General features: G+C 45.2%; 1 protein-coding gene across 2 annotated transcripts in view; it reads left to right on the top strand.

The window, feature by feature from the left end:
• Window positions 1-20,296, top strand: part of LOC109295618 — a 102,010-nt gene that overhangs the window by 67,779 nt on the left and 13,935 nt on the right. The window contains exon 12 of one of the 2 annotated variants that reach the window (XM_019514555.1): window positions 16,055-16,212. In XM_019514555.1, coding sequence (XP_019370100.1) covers window positions 16,055-16,212 — 158 coding nt within the window. Of the gene's footprint in view, window positions 1-16,054; window positions 16,213-20,296 lie in introns of those variants that run through there. The other variant, XM_019514556.1, reaches the window with a different exon arrangement.

The raw sequence follows: 20,296 nt of genomic DNA, 5'->3' as shown, positions 1-20,296 counted from the left end.
GGGGGGGGGAGGGGGCAGCAGCCCTGAGCTCTGCCCCCACTGCTTGCCTGCCCCTCTGCTGGCCTGGGCAGGGCAGGGCAGGGCTGTCCCATCCTCTCCCAGCGGTGCTGATGCTGGCAGCTGAGTGGGAGGGAGTGGGACCAGTGCTTCCCATGGGGCCTCCTGGCAGCAGACAGTCTGAGGAAGCTGCCACCGCTCTCAGGGAGCCCTGCGCTCACCTCTGGCCCTGAGCTGGCTGGAGGGGAGAAGGTTCATGCTGCCTGCCCTGGGATGCCCGTGGCCAAGATGCTTGCCTGGGCCATGCTGCCCCTGGCGCCCCAGGGGGCCCCTGATTGCCAGGGGCCCCTGGATCTGGGCCCCATGGGCCCATGTGTTAATCTGCCCCTGCCTCCCCTAGAGCAGTCGTTGTTTCATATGGGCTGATGAATAAAGCCCCTGGAAACTGAATGCCCCTGGAAATTGTATCTTATATGGGTAAGAGATTGATTTTCCTCCAAGCCAGGACAATGAATTGTAAGTGAGGTATAACAAAGGAAAGATCATAGTGTCTAGCTCCTTCATCAAGCCATTCAAAGAGGGTTGGGTTCAAGACTATTGCTAAGGTATCTTTGGCAGATTGGGGGAGGAGGGGTCTACCTTTATTTTTTTATTTAAATTTACTGTTTTAATGAGTTTCCCTTTTCCTTTTAGTAAAGTTCTTGGTTTTTTTGCCTCTGGGACTTTTGATCATAAGTGTGGAAATAGTCTTCATCATGATTTTTCTGTTAATTACTGCTTGGGATTCTCTATTGATTTATACAACTACAAGAATGCTTTGAAGGCGCTGAGCTAAAGGGTATAAAAGAGGAATGAAACTGCTAACAGGGCACACTCTAAGAATGAGAAATCATTCTGACAAGAACTGCTACTGATCTTCTAGGCGAATGGATCTATGCCTTAGAGAAGCTGACAAGATTGAGACTGCCTCTTTTGTCTGTAATTGGTGACAAACTATCACTTCACAGCTAAATACTGGACTTTGCTTCACTTTAGGCTCATTTAACAGTGAATACTTGTAGTAAATAAAGCCTTTCTGTCATTCATCAAACAGGTTGTCATGTCAGTCCTTGATACACTAGTCCTGAATCCTATTTCAGGATCTTAACCGTGTGATGGTAAATATAGGTAGTAATGAACTTCCTCATATACTAGTGTGTATGTAGGGCTCTGAGGCGTCCCTGCCCCTTTGATGGGATCTGAGCCTCTCTCTCCCTGCCCTTCTTTCTGTGAGCTAATATCTTGGGGGTCTTATCCCTGTGGGAGTGTCTGAAGCCCTTCCCCACCTTACCAGTATGACTTAGGATTTGGTAGTCTTTTTTCCTGACTCTTATTTTAGCAGGAAGCATAGGGGTTTAGACATCACAGAGTAACCTTAGCTCTGTGCTGACCAAAATTTTTGGTTAGCAGATTATAATGCTAAGGTAGGATGCAGATTCCCAATCCCTTTGTGGAGCTCAGCAGAAGAAAGATATATGGGCTATGGGACACAGAATGAGTGCAATGGCTGTGGGCAAGTAGGGACTTGCAGTCAGGCTGGAGGGTTTGTTATTTTTACTTATGTTAAGAAAGATTTTTATTTCTGGTACTATACTAGGCACTGCAGAAAATCCTTAGCTGACAGCACCCGCTTTTTTTTGGCTGTGTCACTTCTGGTTTAGATTACCTAACTCACAAGAGAATTGAGAGGATTACTTTGCAAAACACTTCAAACATGTAGTGCTTTATATAAGACTTGGAAGTACCATTTAGATTATCATTTAAAAATAGCTAATTTACTGCAAGGCAGCAATAATGTAGATGATATGACAACTCTGACACTCTGGGGGTGTTTATTTCACACTAAGCTTAATTTATGTATACAATTAAATGACCTGCAACTACATGATACAATTGTTTAGGGCAGTGGAGGCCAACTTTTTTTGGCAGGCATGCTTCATATTAGCCCTGCACCCTCTCTGAATTCCACTCTGATTCCTTTCCCTTACTTGATCTGCTGCTCTGCTTCCTTTCCCTTACCTGATCTGCTGCTCTGCTTTCTGCTCCCTGCCATGTACTCCCTATCTGGTCTGGTGCTTCACTTTCTCCTCCCTGCCCTATCTGCCACTGTGCCACCTGTCCCCTCCTCAGTCTGCCACATGAGACATACAAAGGCTGCTCATGTCACTTGTAGCACTTGTGCTGGAGGTTGGCCACCCTTGGTTAAGGGTGTGTTAACTGGCACAGTAATGTGTGTTTGATGTTTCTTTCTGAAAGGGTATTAAGTTCACTCCTCACTTAATATCCATGTGCATCTTTACTGTGGTTAGTGATGGATAGAGAATGGTATTTAGAGGTTTGCTTTTGGGAATTGATTTGTAGTTAAAGTAGATATGCATTAAAACAATGGTCCAGGGCAATGGTAAAGGTTAATTGTTTCTAAAAGCCTGTTTATGACCCAGTTTCCTTCAAGGCCTACTGTGTCTGGAACTAGCAGACACCCATGTCTGAGGCCAGTGGACAAGCAGGCATACACGGGCTGAGAAACATGAACACTCTTCTATAACATGAGATAAGGTGGCATTAGGTCACAGTGTCCAACTGCAGGGCCTTTGGAATTTCCGGTTTTGGTGGACAGACCAAATTAGGAGGCCTGGTAAATGACCAAATTAAAATGTGTGCACATGATGGGTTTGCTGGAATAAAGGAATATGTTGACAGGACAGAACATGGACAGTATGATGACCACAGGAAGACCAATCAACAATGCCCAGGAATGAAGAGTCATCAGAAGGAAGAAAGGATAGAAAAGGAGGGATTTCAGAGCAGCAAAGTGTCCCTGAGAGGGGAACCTAAGGTCACCATGAACTGAGGGCACAATACCAGCCTGTCTCACCCACCCTACTGGTGGGGGGGTCTTGGCCCTTGACCTCCAGGCTGCTGACATCTGACATTCATGAAAGAACCTCAGGGTGAAGCTTGCATACTGGCCAGATACCTTCCCTCTGTGACAGCCTTAGGATTGGTAGATATAAAATTGGGGAGATTATTTTGTTTGTCTTGCCTGCATTAATCTTATCTGCTATCACTGTATATCAGTAAAATTTGCCTATTATTGAATGGAGAAATTGTGGTCAGAGGGTTTGGGTCTGTGCGGAACAAGGTATCTGGGTCATAAGTCCAGTGCCAACAACTTGTGACTCTACCAGGATGGGGACCCTGTGAACCTGTGACTTTGGAACTGGGACCAGGTCCAGTGTCAACAATTGAGGACTGGGTCTCAAGGGCAGTAACCTGACTGATCAGGGAATTTGTTGATACAGAGTGAACATCTGTAGAGGGGTCAGCCAAGACTCGTAGTGGAGTAAGGCTGTGGAATTGTGGGTGGAGACCTGTTTTTAAGGGGAAACCATATGGTAGTTCCAACTAAGGTTGTAAGCTAAGTAACCATGTTTGTATCAGAGTCTTTTGTACAGGACGCTGGTTTGTTGCACTGCTGACCAAGGGAACAGTTGTTTGTCCAGGTCAGTCAAGAGTAGTGTACAGAGGTACAGGTGTGTTGGTGGTAGGAGCAGTAACTTTGAGGAAGACAGGGTCTTAACCTGATCTTGGGGTGTGCCTGAGGTCCGTGGTTTGGACAAGGGTATAGACTGTGGTCCGCTTGGGTTAAGTAAGGTAACCTTCTTTCATGGGTACAATAGGAGGCCAGGAGCAGAGAAAATTGATCTCTCTGCTGGTAAACTGTGTGAATGAGCAGGGAAAGAGTTCTTGAAATTCTTGAGGCATTTGTAAGCAAGCCTGTGTTTGTGACAGGAGCAGAGGCTAAGGAGAGGACTGTTTTGCAGAGATTGTTAACATGCAGGTGTTTGTGCAAGACAGGGTGTCAGGAACAGTGTTGTGTATTTGCTCTGGAAACTGAAGTGGAAGTTACAGGTGTAGGCTATGGCAAGCCAGAATGTTATCCAGGCAATGCAGCTCAAGGGAGCTTGAACACGGAGTAAATGAAGAGCAGGAAGGGTCCAGCCCCACCCCAAAATCAGGGATGGGGGATGTGAAACATACCTTGTGATCCTGTGTGCCCCTGTGCCTAGTGTGATAGGAAGGGACTTGGGGGGAGACTTGGACACCTGCGCATTCTTTTTGTTGCTTTGGTTCATTGTGCTACCATCCGTTTGTATGAATGGAAAAGAGGCAGTAGCAAAGGATTTGTGCATTGGTAATGGAACTGAGGGATGTCTTTGCTTCCTGCCCCTCTCCAGGAACATCCTAGAAGGGAAAGTGTTAACAGCTTGTTAAGACAGGAAGGTGTTTACAGAAACTCAGAGTGTAAAAGCAAAGGGTCTGTATCAGTAGGTTGTCTTCTTTTGAAGACATATGGCTTTGAAGTTCTTTTTAGGACTGGAAGGGTTCCTGAAAGATTGTATGTGGTTTGCCCAGGAAGGATATGGCTAAAGCAGTGCCATCAGAGTTATAAAAAGGTTTGTCAAGAGAGAAAGAAAGGCTGGAAGTTAAGCGAGACCCATAGAATAAATGTTAAGACCCAGAGGAAAGTGTGGGAGCTTCAGAGAACTGTTGGAGAGAGAGACAGAGTAAGGGATCTATGGAAGCACTCGAGAGGACCGACAGATGGAGTCCAGAGAGGGACTAAAAGTGGGGGCTGAAGAGTAGGGCCCAGCCAAAGGTTGAGAGAGCACGGAAAGCCAAGAACTCAGTTTAGAAGGTATGTGAGGCAGAGCCAGTAACTTGTAGCCAAGGGCCAGGAGAGAGTGGGACCAAATGGATCCAAAGGCTCAGAGTAGAGCCCAGGGATGGACCTGATGAGAGGTCTGATAGTTTGAGAGGGGCTAAGTATCAGTGGATCTAGAGAGCCAGAGATCTGCAGCCCAGGAGAGGCAAGTGTTGCCAGGGCCAGGTGCCAAGGTCACACTGGCCTAGGAGTGGGACCAGGACCTAGAGAGGAGTCAAGATCCAGGGGACACAGCTAGAGATCAAAGCCCAAAGGGGTCTAAAGAACCCCCAAGAAACCAAAGGATCTGGCAATCCAGAGGTGGGGCCCTAGAGAGATCAAAAGGTTGAAAGTGACCAGTGCTAAGACTGCCAGAGCCAGGGGAGCCTGAGATTTCAACTCCACCAAGGCAGGGCCAGGGTCTTGGAATAGATAGGCCAAAGATCCTTGTGTGGCCACAGCCCAAGTGTAAAGGGGCCAGGAAGCTCAGAAGTGAGAGATTGTGCCTATGAGGGGTGAAGATGACCAAGAGAGGAGAGCCTGGAGATTGATCCTGGATAAGACCAGAAAACTGCACTCTCCTGGGGCTGGTTAATGTGGTGGAGCTACTTGTGGCAGGGTAGTCTCTACAAAATGCCACATGTTGCCACCCCAGGGAAAGGTGCGTCCACCTTTGATGGGAGAAGGCTGGGAGGAGCATACCCCCACAGAAAAATCCTTAGTGGAGGCCAGGGAAAGAAGATGTGTGGCAGAGTGCTTGGACTACTTGTCACTTTGAGAAGAAAGGACTGCTGAAGCAGTAGCCTCTGCAAGGAACTTGGAGGGGAATTTCCAGATGAGCTCCAGCTTAGAGTGTTAACAGAAAAATGAATGGACATTTGGGGTGTGTATTGTATCCTCAAGCATGGCAAGTAGAAGATAAGATGATGTACCCCACAACTAAGGAAAGGATGGAGGCCTAAATGGCAAGGGCCAGGGCCTATTGTAAATAAAGCCAGCCACAGTGTCAGAAGTGATTTGATGACCTGAACTAACCTAAAGGGGGTTGAGCGCCTCCCTTTTGTCTTTGTGTGTTGAAGGATGTGGACCACTGCTAAAGCATCAAAAAGTTTGCTTGGTACAGAGAAGAGTCCAGCTTAATGTGTTATGCATTAGCTGTGTTTGTGTAATGATAAGCGGTTGTGATATTAATTATGCTAGACAATCAAATGTAAAGCAGAACTTCGTGATAGGTTATGGAATATCTGCAGGGTGGCTACAGGAAATGTATCATGTGGAGCATCACCCCCAGGGCCTCAAACAGTTCAGCCATGCCAAAGATCAAGAAGGCTGAATTAACCATTCGTTTTTATTGTCATCCTTTGGTTTTTTGCTTGTTTTGCTTTGCCTCTATTATTTTAAGCTTTTTATAGTTGAAATAGTAATGCAGTGTAGATTTATTAATTCCCAGAATTTGTGCAAAGATCTGGAACAAGGAGTAGAATGGTGGCATCTCAATGGAAACCAGGCATGCTGTTTGCATAGGAAAGGTTTGATCTTTGGCATTTCTCCAGCCTCTTGCAGGATGGAGGGGCACTGGTGATGCTACAATGACACCAAGCGTCTGGTTGGGACGACAAGGAAAACATTGCCCACTGTCTGGGTGGGGTAGAATTTCTGGGAACATGTCTGGTCCTCAGAAGTTCTGACCATGAGGTGTTTCTCCGATCTAGACAGCAGTCTCGACAATCAGATGAGGTGCTGACTGATGAGTGGAATGCTACCTGAAATGCTGAGTAAAAGATTTAATAGGCATCTCGGGCAATATGTTCCCCGATCCCCGTATGACAGGCCTACTTAAATTTGATTGGCTGGAACTCATTGCTGGGTTAGGGAATGCTGAGGCAAAAGATCGAGTCAGAGGGTGTATGGGTGACATTTGGACAATGGTTAAGGGTTCGTCACAATGACCAGCCCGTTGGAGACCCCGGTCATGAATGCCGTCATACTTGTCCTGGGACGACTGCTGGAGGTCCTCCCCACAACCTCATTAAACATCCCAGGTAATTCCCTTGATTATGCTTCATTTATAAAGGGAAGGACCTTCCTTTTCTTTTACATTATAAATGAATCAAGGTAATTACCTGGATTTTTGTTTTACTTAAAGCGTATACTTTTCTCTAAGTTCTGTGTTATTTTTCCTTTTCCTGCAAGGAAGGGATTGATGGCTAGAAAATGATATTTAGAGTTTTGTTTTTGGGAATTGGCTTGTAGGTAATATGGATATGGATTAGAACAATGGTCAAGGGGAATAGTAAGGGTTAATTGATTTCTAAAAGCCTGTTTGTGACAAAGTTTCCTTCAAGGCCCACTGTATCTGAAGCCTGTATACACAGGCTGGGAAACTGAAGACATATACCACACTATTCTTTAACATAAACAGTGTATCCAAATAGAGATAAGGGACTCTGCAGCATTGGCACCAGGTCACAGTGCCCAACTACAGAGCCCTTGGGATGTAACTGTTCTGTGTCAGCTACCTACTCTTTTTCTCAGCTTCCTCCTGGCTGTTTACTGTGGCAACCTCATCCACTGATCTCTTGTTCAAAGGGGTGATTGCACTGCGAGGTTTAGAGAAATAAGGCTTAAAAACATGGTGATAACATAAGAAATTGAAAGTTCCCCATAAATGACCTACAGACTTCTTTCTTCCTTTTCATTTTCTAGACCAACATAAGGACTGGCCACAGAATCATAGGATACTTCCTAAAGTATCATAGGATCATAGCAAAGTAGGTCTGGATGGAGGCTCAGGGGCATCTAGTCCAGCCCTTGGTAAAAAAGAAGACCATCCCTAACTAAACAATCCCAGCCAAGTGTTTGACTAACCTGCTCCAAAAAAACCTCCAAGTATGGAGATTCAACTCTAGGTAGCCTGTTCCAATGCTTAACCACCCTCATGGTGAGAAAGCTCTTGCCCAATATCCAACCTAAATTTCCCTGGTTGTAATTTAAGGCTATTACTTTTTCATGTTGGTAAGTCATATGCTGTTACTGACCCCTACCTTCTCAGTCACTTCACCCTGGAAAGCCCTAGCTGCCAGCCTTTTGCTCACTGTCAAGTTTTCCTGGCCATCATTCCATGACCAAACAGCCACCCACCTGCTATTCAGACATCACAAGAAGGTGCACAAAGGAAATCATAGCATCAAGACACCATGATATAGGGAAAGCAAGCTGGAAACAAATCTTATTTTCTTTTCAGTCTTCCAGTAAAAGGAGGTTGCCACAGAGGGAGCATCTCAGAACTCAGATAGAAGTTAATTTCAGTGCCATAGAAACTGAACAAAGAACAACAACTGCTTTGGTCAGAAACTGCACCTGAACTGATGATGCAGCCCTCAAGGACAGGACCCTTATCAGCCTCCCATCACTTGACCAGTCAGAAAGGAAAGAAACACACAAAAAAGGAGGGGGGTGGGTATGTCTGGAATGCTCCTAGCAGTGTCAAAGTAAAGGCAGGCCACTCAGGACTCAAAGGGGTTCCCCAAGTCTGAGAAGAAGGAAAGGGAGCTAACTCAGTTAGTTTGGTTTTGCTATAACTGGGTGAAGCCTTGCAGTGGCCTTGATACAGAGGCAGCTCCTGGAGACCAGGAAGATACAAATGGCTTCACTGAAAAACACACTGCAGCAAATTCTTCTCCTATTTTGGCACCACACAATGCCTTCCAGTATTTCTTGTGCTACAGGCCGTGGAGAACTGCATACTGGGAGCAGCAGTTCACTTCTGATATCCAACCACCTCAGACATCTTCACAAGCCATAGCATAAGGGAGGGGTGGATAGTTATTTTGGGTGGAGGGCCGCTTACTCAGTTTTGGCAAGCTGTCGAGGGCTGCATGGGTAGCCCTGTCCCTTGACAGGTGCCCTGTCCCCTGGTCAGTGTCCAATGCCCTAATGTCTTGATATTGATCTCAGGGCCAGCACGGGTGGGGCCCAGAGTGGGGCGCAGACTGGCAGGGGTCTGTGAAGCCAGGCTGGGCTGCACCAGCAGGGAGAGGAGGGAGTTGGTCCGGCTCCATAGAGCCCCTGCCAGCCAGGACCCTGTACGTCTGCTGCTCTGCTCTGGACTCCGCCAGCGTTGGCCCCGGGACACTGGTGCAGGCCCCGTGCTCCCACGGACTCCCACACCTGTTCACACCCAGTGCCCACCCAGCCCCACGGTACAGGCAGGGGGCAGTGTGCAGCCCCAACCCTGTGCTTGCCAGCAGGAAAGGAACTGGTGCTAAGTGTTGGGGGAAAAGCAGCTCCTCTGCTGCCCCATGGCCGGCGCTCCCTGCTGCAGCCACTCATAGCCTGTGCGGGGCTGTCCTGAGCAGGCATAGGCAGCCTCACGTGGGCTGTGAGCAGCTGCAGCACAGGGTGCCAGCCATGGGGTTGGGAGGGGCCACTTTTCCCCATGCTCAGCACCAGCTTGTAACACACCCCTACCATCAGTCTGGGCCCCGCGCTGGCTCTGGACTCACCCATTGGGGCTGTGCTGTGGCGGCAGCAGCTACGGCCCCCCTACTTGCTGCGCTGGGCAGTGTGCAGCTGCCACCGCTGCCTCTGTGCTGCCTAGCATGTGAGGTCCATGCAGGCAGGCAGCAGCAGCAAACACTGCTTGGCGTGGCTAGCAAGGGGGCTGCTTTCCTCTGTGCTGAGCAGCTAATGCTGCTGCAGCACAGCACCGATGAGTAAGCCCAGAGCCAGTGCAGGGCCCAGGCTGGCAGTGGGGCTGAGTTGCAAGCTGGTGCAAGCTGGTGGGGAAAAGTGGTGCCTCCCCTGCCCCGTGGCCGGCGCGCAGTGCTGCAGCTGCTTGCAGCCCATGTGGGGCTGCCTGTTCCTGCTCAGGACAGGCTGCGAATGGCTGCAGCAGGGAGCGCTGGCTATGGGGTGGGGGAGGGGCACTTTTCACCATGCTCAGCACCAGCTTGTGTCCTGCCTGCGGTCCTCCCCTGCCCTTCCCCCTCCCCCCCACCTGAGTTTTTTATGCCGGTGCAGCCAAGGAGCCACATGGTCCCAGGCCAGAAGCCCCTGCTGGGGATTCTGGCTGGGGGGCTGGGCCGGGCGGGCCCTGCTGTTGTAGGAGCCTGCCAGGGCTTCCCCTGGGTCCTACTGTTCCTGGTTCCTGTCATCTTTGACAGGAACCAAGGACAGATAAATATTACTTTTCTAAATTTTTTAAAGTGGCCCTGCGGGCCAGATAGAAAGGCCTAGCAGGCCAGATGCAGCCCATGGGCCGTATTTTGCCCACCCCTGGCATAAGGCATCAAGAGCAGGGCAAGTGGAAGAACACATCATATTCACCTGAGGGCTTTCTGTCATGGCATTTTAGCTCTTATGTTACTAGAGGAGTGACCAAAAAGCAAGAATGTGGCAACACTTGCCTATAAAGCTGTAGAATATTTGCAGTTTCAGGAATTTTATAAAAATAAAGAACCATCTCCAAACAGAAAAGTACTGTTCTTACCTTTATTTTTATGCAATTTTATAATAATCATGATAAAATATTTCAGGTAATACTTCTTCTAATATTCATGAAATCCAAAAGGAAAAATTACACAGAAGTTACAGAAAAATGTAAGCTTTAAATAAGAGCTCTTTTACAGTGCACATGCAATTTTCATGAAATTGCACGCACATTTAATGAAATGTGCAGTCTCTATCCATCATAAAAGTTCATTAAATTTCATAGCAATAATATTTATGACATATAATAGCAATACTCATGCAATATTAAACCAAGCATAAAAAATTACAGTCACAAGTTCAATAAATTAAATAAAAGGTAAACTTTATATGTAAAAAAATGTTCCATGAAGAGAATTTTCACTCATGAGAATATAATACCTCACAGTTTTCATAAAAAACTCAGGGAACATGTCATGTTAAATTCATGAAATACTCCCTGAAATATTCATGAACTATTCATGAAAAAGTATTCAGCGCAAGAAAAACATAACCACAAGCTCAGTGAAATTTAAGTTTAAAACTGAGAAGTCAGTCTCTATCCTCACAGTGGGAAGATAAGCTACCCCTGATCACATGCTGCAGGAGACTGCCAGCTTAGACCTTCAGTATTTTGAAAGGACTTTGAACCTCCACCTCCCAACCCTTAGTGCAGCTCGTTCCCTTGCTCTTATTGTTATTGGGCATCTCCATGAGATGCTTAGTGTAAAATAAACTAATTCTACTGTGCATTGGCATATCACTGCTAAAAACCATGCTAATGCACAGTAGAATTAGTCTACTGCGCATTAAGCATCATAAAAAGCCCATGCACCATTGCTACTGTGCATTGGTGCCAGCTACTATGCATTTATGTAGTACCTCATAATAGAGGTACTAAACTATGTGCAGTAGCAACAGCACATTAATGCATGTGTCGAGGTTCCCACTGTATAGCACACTGCACCCAGTTCTGCAACATAGGAGCTATTGCTTGGCCACCTTTAGCTTTGTTGAGACAGCACTTTTTCAGTTCTCAGAGGCATGCTCCATTGTCATCCTGCAGTTGCTCTGGTCATAGGGAAACAGTTATTTTCTGTGATGCAAAGGCCCAGTAAAAAGCTTCATTAGCAATGGCAAGCTGGGGGACTTTCAGCATGATTAATTGCTTAACAAGCCTTCTGGTGATTGTGAGAGCAAATCTACACCCCCCTCTCCATTAAGTAAAAGAAGTGCTAGTTCCAAGAGCTCCTGTCACTGGGAGCTTTTCCAACAGGCCCTAAACTAATGTTGATGAGGCAGGTAGTTAACCATAGTAGTCTGAAGTCAGGCAAAAGTCAGGGCACCTTATCAGCATTACCAGCTGTCCTAAATTTACATAAAGCTAAAATGCCTCGCTCTTTATGGGATGGATTTAGCCCATGGGTCATGGGTTGCCAGTCCCTGGACTAACTCAGAGGGGTGTAAGATTTTGCAAGTAAGAGCAGAAAGCTCTCTGAATTAGTCTGTAATATGCCACTCTGCCCTGCCTTCTGCCTAAAGTTGGTGATGTTGGTGAATAAGGGTCAAAAGGCCAGGAGCTACCTGTCTAGAATGCCAAATTTAGTATGAAGAAAGTCCCCATCATGTGGGAATAATAATCTGAACTACAAGAAAAACTGAATATGTGTGGACAGGGCTATTGTGGACCATTGAACACACAAGAACTAGTGTGCCACAATTCAGTGTAGGTTAAATGCCTAGGTAGACAGACCATCAGCTAAACTGTAAACATTATTTTCTCTGAGAATTATTTTGGTTTTAATGTTATCTGTTGTTTAATGCTACAGCACTACTTAGGCATGGAGTTTGCACAGGGCAGTATAGTACTAAGTACTTTAGTTGGTAAAATTTTATGTAATAACATTATGTGATTGGTATACGGTCAGCATTTAAGTCAGAAAGAGAGTAAGGTTTGCCACAACCCATTGCATGTGTATAGATAGCAGAAAATACTGGAGGTTTTTGCTGTGGTTACTTAAGTCTGTCCTTGGGGAAGGCTCCTTTTATAGGAATTTTCTTGATGAATAGTTTTAGGATTTGTCAGTCTAGTCTAAAGACATGTGTGATAAAGGTGGTCCTGGGGTTTATAATTTTTTTTGGTACTACCTCATGGGAATGTACTTTTCTCAACTTGTTCTCTTCAAAGAGGTGAAGACCCACAACTTCCAGTAGTTCATGATCTCCTCAGCTTTTCCTCAAACGAGGGGAGTCTGGCTGACTAAACAGCAACTGGGGACTTCAGGGTTTGGCCAGCGCGTTGCCTTTAATAGGAGTTGTAGGGGCCTGCACCATGAAGCTACAAGCTCACATAATTTTGGTTTTCACCCTCAACCCTGTTGGATTTTCCCTCTTCTCTTTATGGACTTAACCTTACACCAGTGAAGTGAAAGGGAATTCTGCCAGTGACTTCTGTAATGCAAGTTTGAGTGTCCGATTAAGCCTACCATGCCTAGCAAGCGTAACATAAATATTTAGTAGTAACAGTATAATAATTCTGTACATAACAGAACTGAAGAAAAGTACACAGGGAGGACCACAACTCTATAACAGTGGTTATGTGCTTGCATGTTAAGAGAGCAAATTGAAGCAGTCTTTTCTACTCAAAAAAAAAAGTTGTAGGGGTTACGATTTAAAAGCAACGCAGTCACCAGGTAATGATACTGTCTGGAGAAGCACTGCCTGTCACAGGATGTTCCCTTGCAGTCATACCATATTAACTGATTAGAGAGCTTTGGTGATAGTATTTGGCACAAACTGGATTTTTTTTAGAATTAGAAACTGCACCGCTCTTAGCAAGAAATGAACTTGCAGATTAAACTGTCTTGTAGTGTAATTACATTGCCTTGTAATATGAATCATTTTAGAAATTGAAACACTGATTTGAATAAGGAATGAAGGCTTATTAAACAGGAGCTGAGCAACGTGTTGAGAGCGACGCTCAGAGAGCAGCACAGGTATACATACACATGAAGTGCAATGTGGACGCAACAAGAGGGCAGGGGCCATGCTGTACTGAAGACTATGGAGACATTACATTCTAAGCTTCTTTCAGGTGCTTACATCTTCTATTGTCTGGTTTTACAGTCATTTGAACTTGGGAAGTTGTTTTTTCCCCAGATTTAATTATTTTTTAACACATTTCTTCTTCACTTGGATATCTCAAATAGCTTAATGTTAAAAATTCATACTTGCCATGGGCTCAGTCCTACATTAGGATGTAGAAGAGAAGCGCAGTTTAGATGGAACAAGGTTCTCATGTTGGAAGATGGTGGGCTTCTCCTCTAAATGTTTGATGAAGCGCATTGCTGGATTCTAGTTAAAATGCACTTTCCACACACTGACTTAAACGGTGCATTTGCTGAAGTAAATTCACCCAGACTGGATTCATCTTATTTTCCAAAATGAATGTTATCTTCTTAACAGAGAGGACCGTGAGCCTTGGGGGTCAGAGTGCTGCGTAGAGCTTCACTGAACAGTTGTAGCACAGCAGTAGAAGTGTGAGCTTCTCAGCCTGCCCCCAAATTATACTTTCTTCTGACAAGAAAGGGCAGCTTTTACAAGTGGTGGAGAAATAGCACATACATTCCCTTTGTGGCTCCTTAGCCTAGTTGCCAAGGATATCAGCTAGTTCTCTAAGGAGGGCTGAACCCACTTCACACCTGAATGATAGAATCCACCGCAGGGTTTTATGCACTTAAATGTATCTGTATCGCCTTGACACAGTTAGCTGATTTGCTTCAACTTTGCTAAGTGTTCCCTCGTAGGCAGGCCCTTAGTCACATGCTGTGTCACACTAGAGGGGAAGATGAGCATCAGTTATGTTGTTCCATTAATCACAAGCTGAAATGCATTTGACTAATTTAAAATGGAAATGTCAATTCAAATTAAATGTAGGGGCTGTTTGTAATATTCAAAATGCCAGTGGTGAGGAAAGCATTCGTATTTTGGTGTTTGATTCAGGAGTGCAGGGCTTATAAAAGGAAGAAAGAAATAGCAGCTGGAATTTAATTTAACATCTTCTGAAATGATATCTTGAAATTGTGGGGTTTTTGCTGGCTCAGGAGAGCCTCATGAAGAAGTTCTTAATAAAACAAGCTGTGCCTTTCAAGCCTTCACATCCCACCCTTGTACACATGCATGGTTTCCTTCAATGGAAGGCAGCAAAGTACACTTTCCTTTTTACATACACCGGCTAACAGCAAAGGACATTCAGGACAGAGAGCCCACCTGCTCCCAGCTGCTGCTTTTGACTGACCACAGGAGCCAAGTTGTACAAAAGGGAAAGAGTAATCTCCTTCAGTTCACGGGTCAAGCAAGGAGAAAATTCACATCTCAGATTCACAAGAGACAGGCTTCTCTTGATGGCTGTCAGTCACTTGGGTGCCTAAATCCATTTCCTGTTTATGTCTTTTACTGGTGAGCATAGAGCTACTTTCAAAATTAGCTTCAAAGGATCCTTCTGAATATGTAACTCTCCCCTGGGCACCTAGCCGGGTGCTGGGGATTCTATCCACTAGGCAGCAAGTCGTGTAGGAGTTAAGTGTTGCAGCACCTTTGAGAATCTCATATAAGTGCCTGTATGCAGTTTTAGGTACCTATATGCGTTAGAAAGTCTAGCCATAAATAGCTTAGTTCTACCTACTCAAGATGGCATCTCTGCGCTTATGCCATACCATACAGCTGTTGTCTTCAGGGTCCCAGAGCATCATTCCTCTTGCTTCAAAAAAGAAGGAAGCAGTGAGCAGAGCAGCAGAGACCACTTTGGAGCAGTGTCTTCCATTTAGAAGGCTATCTCCATCAGGGCCAGGCAAGCCTAAATTTGTTGGCAGCCTGCACACTGCAAAGCATGTTTGATTCGGGGGAGATGAAGATGGCATTTCTGTCTAATGGAAAGTACAGTGGTGGTTTTTAAGTTATGCTGGTGGTAGCAGTGGTGATAGAATGTGTGGCAGGAAGAAGTGCTGTATCGCCATCTCCAGTACTCATGATGGATGTCCTTTGGTGGACTGTTTGTGTTGGGCCAAAACATATGGTATTTAAACAGTGGCTGGGATCTAGGACTAGGTTGGATGACATATGCCTTCTACTCTATCAAAACTACTATCTTGAATTTCCTTGCCATAGAATGAAAGCTATCATTCATTGTGCCATATGCACTTCCTACAGATTATCCTCTTCATGATTTCAGGGAGTTGAATGTCAACCATGTGTCCATGTCAGCAGTCCCATATATCCTATGATACTGTCATTCTGTAAGCTTTCCCAGTACAAGGTATAACAGCCAGAACCAGGGGCTGCATCTTTATGTGAAACCTGACACGTTGTCCTGAAAATTTAATGACTAGTGACAAAACGATTTTCCCCATTGTGGTTTAAGGTTGAGTCCCATATAAATTTTAGATGCAGAAACAGTAGCTGTTTTATGCTTGTAAACTTCCTAAGACTTTTCTGAAGTCATAAAGGGCAAAAGCAAAGAAAAGGAGTGATAGCTAGTATGATTTGAGGTGCTGAGTCCTGAGTCATTGGAGAGAAATATGTTCTTGGCTACTCCCTGCAGTTACGATGGAGTAGATTGAACCAGGATAATGATGCAAATATAATAATTTCTGTGGCAGTAAAATTACTGTGTTTTAAAAACTAATGTGCGTCTTAAAATGTTTATTTTCCCATCAGGCAAAATAAAGGTATCTTCAATAATAATTTGACAGCCTATGGTTCTCAGCTGTTGGTAGTACGTTAGATGAATTTGCTCTGGGATCTTCAGATGCAGAGGAAATAATATCCTTCTTGATATTCTTTCAGCTCTGAAGGCAAAGACAAGAGATGCTGGTGAGTCAGCATCTTGCCACATGGCATTCCCCACTTTGGTGCAACATGATTCAGAAGTCAGGAAAGAATCATTACCTTCAGATGAAGGTTTTCTGGGCAGAGGATTAGCATGTAGATCTCTTCAGCTGAAAGGTGAGGTACTGGATACCCTGTCTCCAATTGTACCTGTTGGCAAGGAGTGGGTAAAAGAATTAGGCAAAAATATAATCAAAACAACACTCCCCGAATTACAGCCTCCTCCTCATTGGTGCTACCACTGCTCTGACCCCCAGCACTAAAAGATTACTGAGCACCCCAACCTGCTAGGGTTAGCTTGGATGACTGCTGGAAAGTCTGTGATGGTAAAAGCATGCTGTGTTGTTGTGGACTGTCTGAGATCATAGCCACATGAGATCTTGCTTTCTCAAAACCTGAGGTGTTGCTGGGCAGACCAGAATCCCATATGACTACTAGCGACAGCGACTTTCTTTGTGCACATACCATTTTTCTTAATAACTTCAGTTTTGAATAGGCAGGAAGTAACACTGGCTAGTTCCATATTGAGCAAACAGAGGCAGTTAGCTATGTGAGCCTGAAGTCAGGCAAGACACCCAAGACAGGGTAGGTGTGTACTGTTCAGACTAGCTAAGTCCGAGATATGTAAGCTTTTGTAAGCTTAGTTAGTTTATAAAGAGCACATGTACCCTGCCTTCTGCCTAGCTCCACATCGTCAAAGGGGCGGATATCCACATCTTGTCTTTTACTTTTGTGTCTTGCCTAGACCTTGCTTTGTGTCCTGCCTAGACCCATCTTTGCACAGTTAACTGCAGATATAGCTACAGCCCAACAAATATTCTAAGCAACTTCATAGCTAGATTTACCAAGTGGCCCTAGGTGCCTATTTGCATTTTTAGTCCAACATTTAGGCTCCACTGGGTGAGACTACATAAGATGTTTACTGTAGAGCTGCCTAATTAGCTTCATAGTAAAGTCTCAGCATCTACACGGAGAACTGAGGCCACAGTAAACTCATAAACACTGCCATAGGTTAGTACTTGTAAACACAAGTTATTTAGTGCAATGCAACACACGTGTAGATGCTGACCTGGCTGGCTGGGGCATGACGGTGCTTCAGTGTGGGGGCCTACCGGCAAGCCCCAAACTAGAGCTGCCTGCCAGCTAGCTCCACACTAGGGCACCCTTACGCCCCAGCCAGCCCTGCTGAAGCATGTTGAGTAGGGTTGGAGCAGCTCCGGACTGACAGTCAGGGCTGCTGTAACCCAGCTCAATGTGCTGCAGTCCCAGGCTCACATGTAAATGTGGTGCTCAAGAGCAATAAACTCTCGCCCAAACTGCACCAGAGTTTATTGCGTCACACTAATATCACGTGTAGGCATGGCCAGTGTCTTTAACAAAATAGGTTTCTCCAACTGGGCATGATTACAACATCTTAAATTGTGATAGTACCAAGTTCATACCCAAGCCTCAACAAATGTTATAAACTTGGCATTCTCCCACCTGTGGGGCTTGGTCTATGAGCCATTTTCAGAACAGGCCTTATTCCCTGCACCAAACATGGCCAGAAGGGATGATGGTGTTCACAATGCCTTTTTACACACAGCCCAAGTTTAAAGCATCAGTTAAAGCACTAGAAGATCCAGACTGAAACCTCCTGGCCTTTGGCTTAAGCAGCACCCTCACTGAGGAGCAGTGTCAGTGTTTAGGTATTTTGTATTATAGTCACCAGTGAAACTCAGGTGCTTATAAGGTTTGATGATGTTAGAGCAGTGATTTTGAAGGTAGTGAAAGTGTCTAAATAGTGGATTTAAGTGTACAAAGGGTTCCTAAGCACATTTAAGGACCCAGGCCTTTGTGCCCCCTTTCCAATTCATACAGAAAATGGGAGAAGAAGCAGAAGGAGGTTCAGAAGCAGAAGGTAACATTCACAAAAAAATGCTGCTGAAAATATCTCTGCCCATAGAAAGACTAGTAGAGAAATGTACTTCAGAAGTTGGTGAATCAGCAGATAGAGATAAATGTTAGTTGATAGAGGAGGCAATATGTTAAGAGAGCTGTCAGATCCTTGAAAATATTTTAAGTTAGAGAAGATATGTGATTAAAGCCAATGACATATGGGAACATAATTATACATCAGTCCCATTAATTGTTAAGATCTGATGCTGTTGATCATGTAGACTAATGTAAAATCAAGAAGCTGCAAGACAATTCAGCATAGTTTTAATCTACATAACTCTAAGAGACTGAAGTATATGAACTCAGCTCTAGAGTTGGAATATTGCCATCAATGTCTTCCTAAATTATGCTGACATCACTGTAGGACTTTGGAAAGTCCCTGACCCAATCTGTGCTTCAATTTCCCCTTCTGTAAAACAAATCATTTACCCAACTTCTGATGTGTTGGGAGGAAATACCTTCTTCACTGCCCCCAAGTTGTGTTAGAGGAGAGGTCTTAGGTTGCTTAAGTGAATCCCCACTTCTGAGCTGTGTAAAGCGTTTCTCAGCCACAGCTCAGGATATGACCCTCTAATATTTGTTTTCCTGCTTCTTTTTCCTATGTTCCGTCTTCCTTCCAGCTATAAAAATTGTAACCTTTGTATAAGGATAACATCTTTAGCTGCTTTTGGAAAGCAGAATAACTCGTTTGGGCTTTCAACCACATAAACCTAGTTTGTCAGTGATTTTTTTTCCACTCGTGTCTCTTATGCATTTATAATGCACCCAGCACCGTAGCATCCAGGAACCATATACACAATTTATAAAGTAGCAGTTTTCTAAAAAGTTTGTTTTCTTCATCCTGTTATGGAAGTTGCCAGTCTCTGAGTAAGAACATTTTCAGGAGATGCAGAACTGTTGGTCTATCATTGCCTCTATTACCAGAAAGTTTGTGCAAAGTGTCTCTCTAAGATTGAAGAAGTCAGACTTCCAGTGGTTTGTTCACAGCCTTGCCATCTGCAGAGTGGTGGTGTCTACACACGTAGCGGACTGCGCAGTTGTTACTGTGCAATCATTTAGTACTTGCATAACCAAGTACTAAATGACTGTGCAGCAGTGAACTATTGCACAGTAGCTTGTTACTACTGTGCAGTAGCATTGCATCATGGCTAGTGCCTGCCAGTGCTACTGTGCAGGAACATCTCATGTAGATGTGCCCAGTTTTACTCATCTCTCCCAATGGTTCTACTGTGAGCTTTGTCAGCTTTAGTATTGTTCTGGATCACAACTACCTAGGCAAGCTTAGTGATATGTTCTTGGAATTAAGAAATCAGGACACTTGATATCTTTAAAGCAGGGGCGGGCAAAGTCCAGATAGTGAGCTGGATCCGGCCAGCAGTGGACTCCACTTCCAAGCAGCCCCTGCCCGCATGGCTGGGGCTGGTCTCTATGGTGACCCCCAGCTGCTCTGCTGTGATAGCGCAAGGTTGGGGTTGCCCTGGAGACTGGCCCCAGCTGCGCTGGCAGGGTGTGCGTCAGGGTAGGGCAGGGGGCTGCTTTGGAGCCGCTGGGATCTTGCGGTGGGGGTGCAGTGGTGACAGTGTGGTCCCAAGCAGGAGCCGAACCATGATCCCCTGCCCAGAGCATGCACGCAGCAGATCATGGCTCTGTCCTAGCCCCAGACAAAGCTGCCTCCACCCCAAGATACCAGTGGCTCTGTAGAGGCAGTGTTACACCTTGAGGGAAACATTTCTTCCTGTAGACTAGTATTATCTTAAAGTCTGGATAGAGCATCCCTCTTATTTTCAGAGAATTCTGCAGTTGCCTAGCCTAGAACCAGACCTCCCCTCTCCGTGCTGAGTGCCTTCAGCCCTGAGTTAAAGAGTTATGTATGCTTTGTCCTACTGCTTTCATTACCAACAAATGTCAGTATCTTTCTGCACAGCATCTTCAGTAGTGGAGAGTGCCTCCATGGCTGATAACCTCTAGCCTGGTGGCTGTGCCATTCCCCAGGGGAGGTGAGAGATATGACTTTAAATCAGGGGTGTCCAACCTTTTTGAATGTGGGGCTGGATCATGAACTTTTTAGCACCCAGTGGGCCGGCGAGCCATATTCAAAGACCTCACAGGAAGCAGTATCACATCAGGAAGTGATGTCATGTGACCTTTGACACCAATGAAGTCACAGGAAGTGACAATGAAATGGGTCTGGAAATGTGGTTTAAAATCCAAAATAAAAACAATATAAAAGCAACAACAAAATAATACCAAACACTTGACTAA

Source organism: Gavialis gangeticus, unplaced genomic scaffold, assembly GCF_001723915.1.
Source record: "Gavialis gangeticus isolate Ggan-Ray unplaced genomic scaffold, GavGan_comp1, whole genome shotgun sequence".
NCBI lineage: Eukaryota > Metazoa > Chordata > Crocodylia > Gavialidae > Gavialis > Gavialis gangeticus.
The sequence above is the reverse complement of the archived record's forward strand: the minus strand, read 5'-3'. Positions and strand labels throughout refer to the sequence as shown.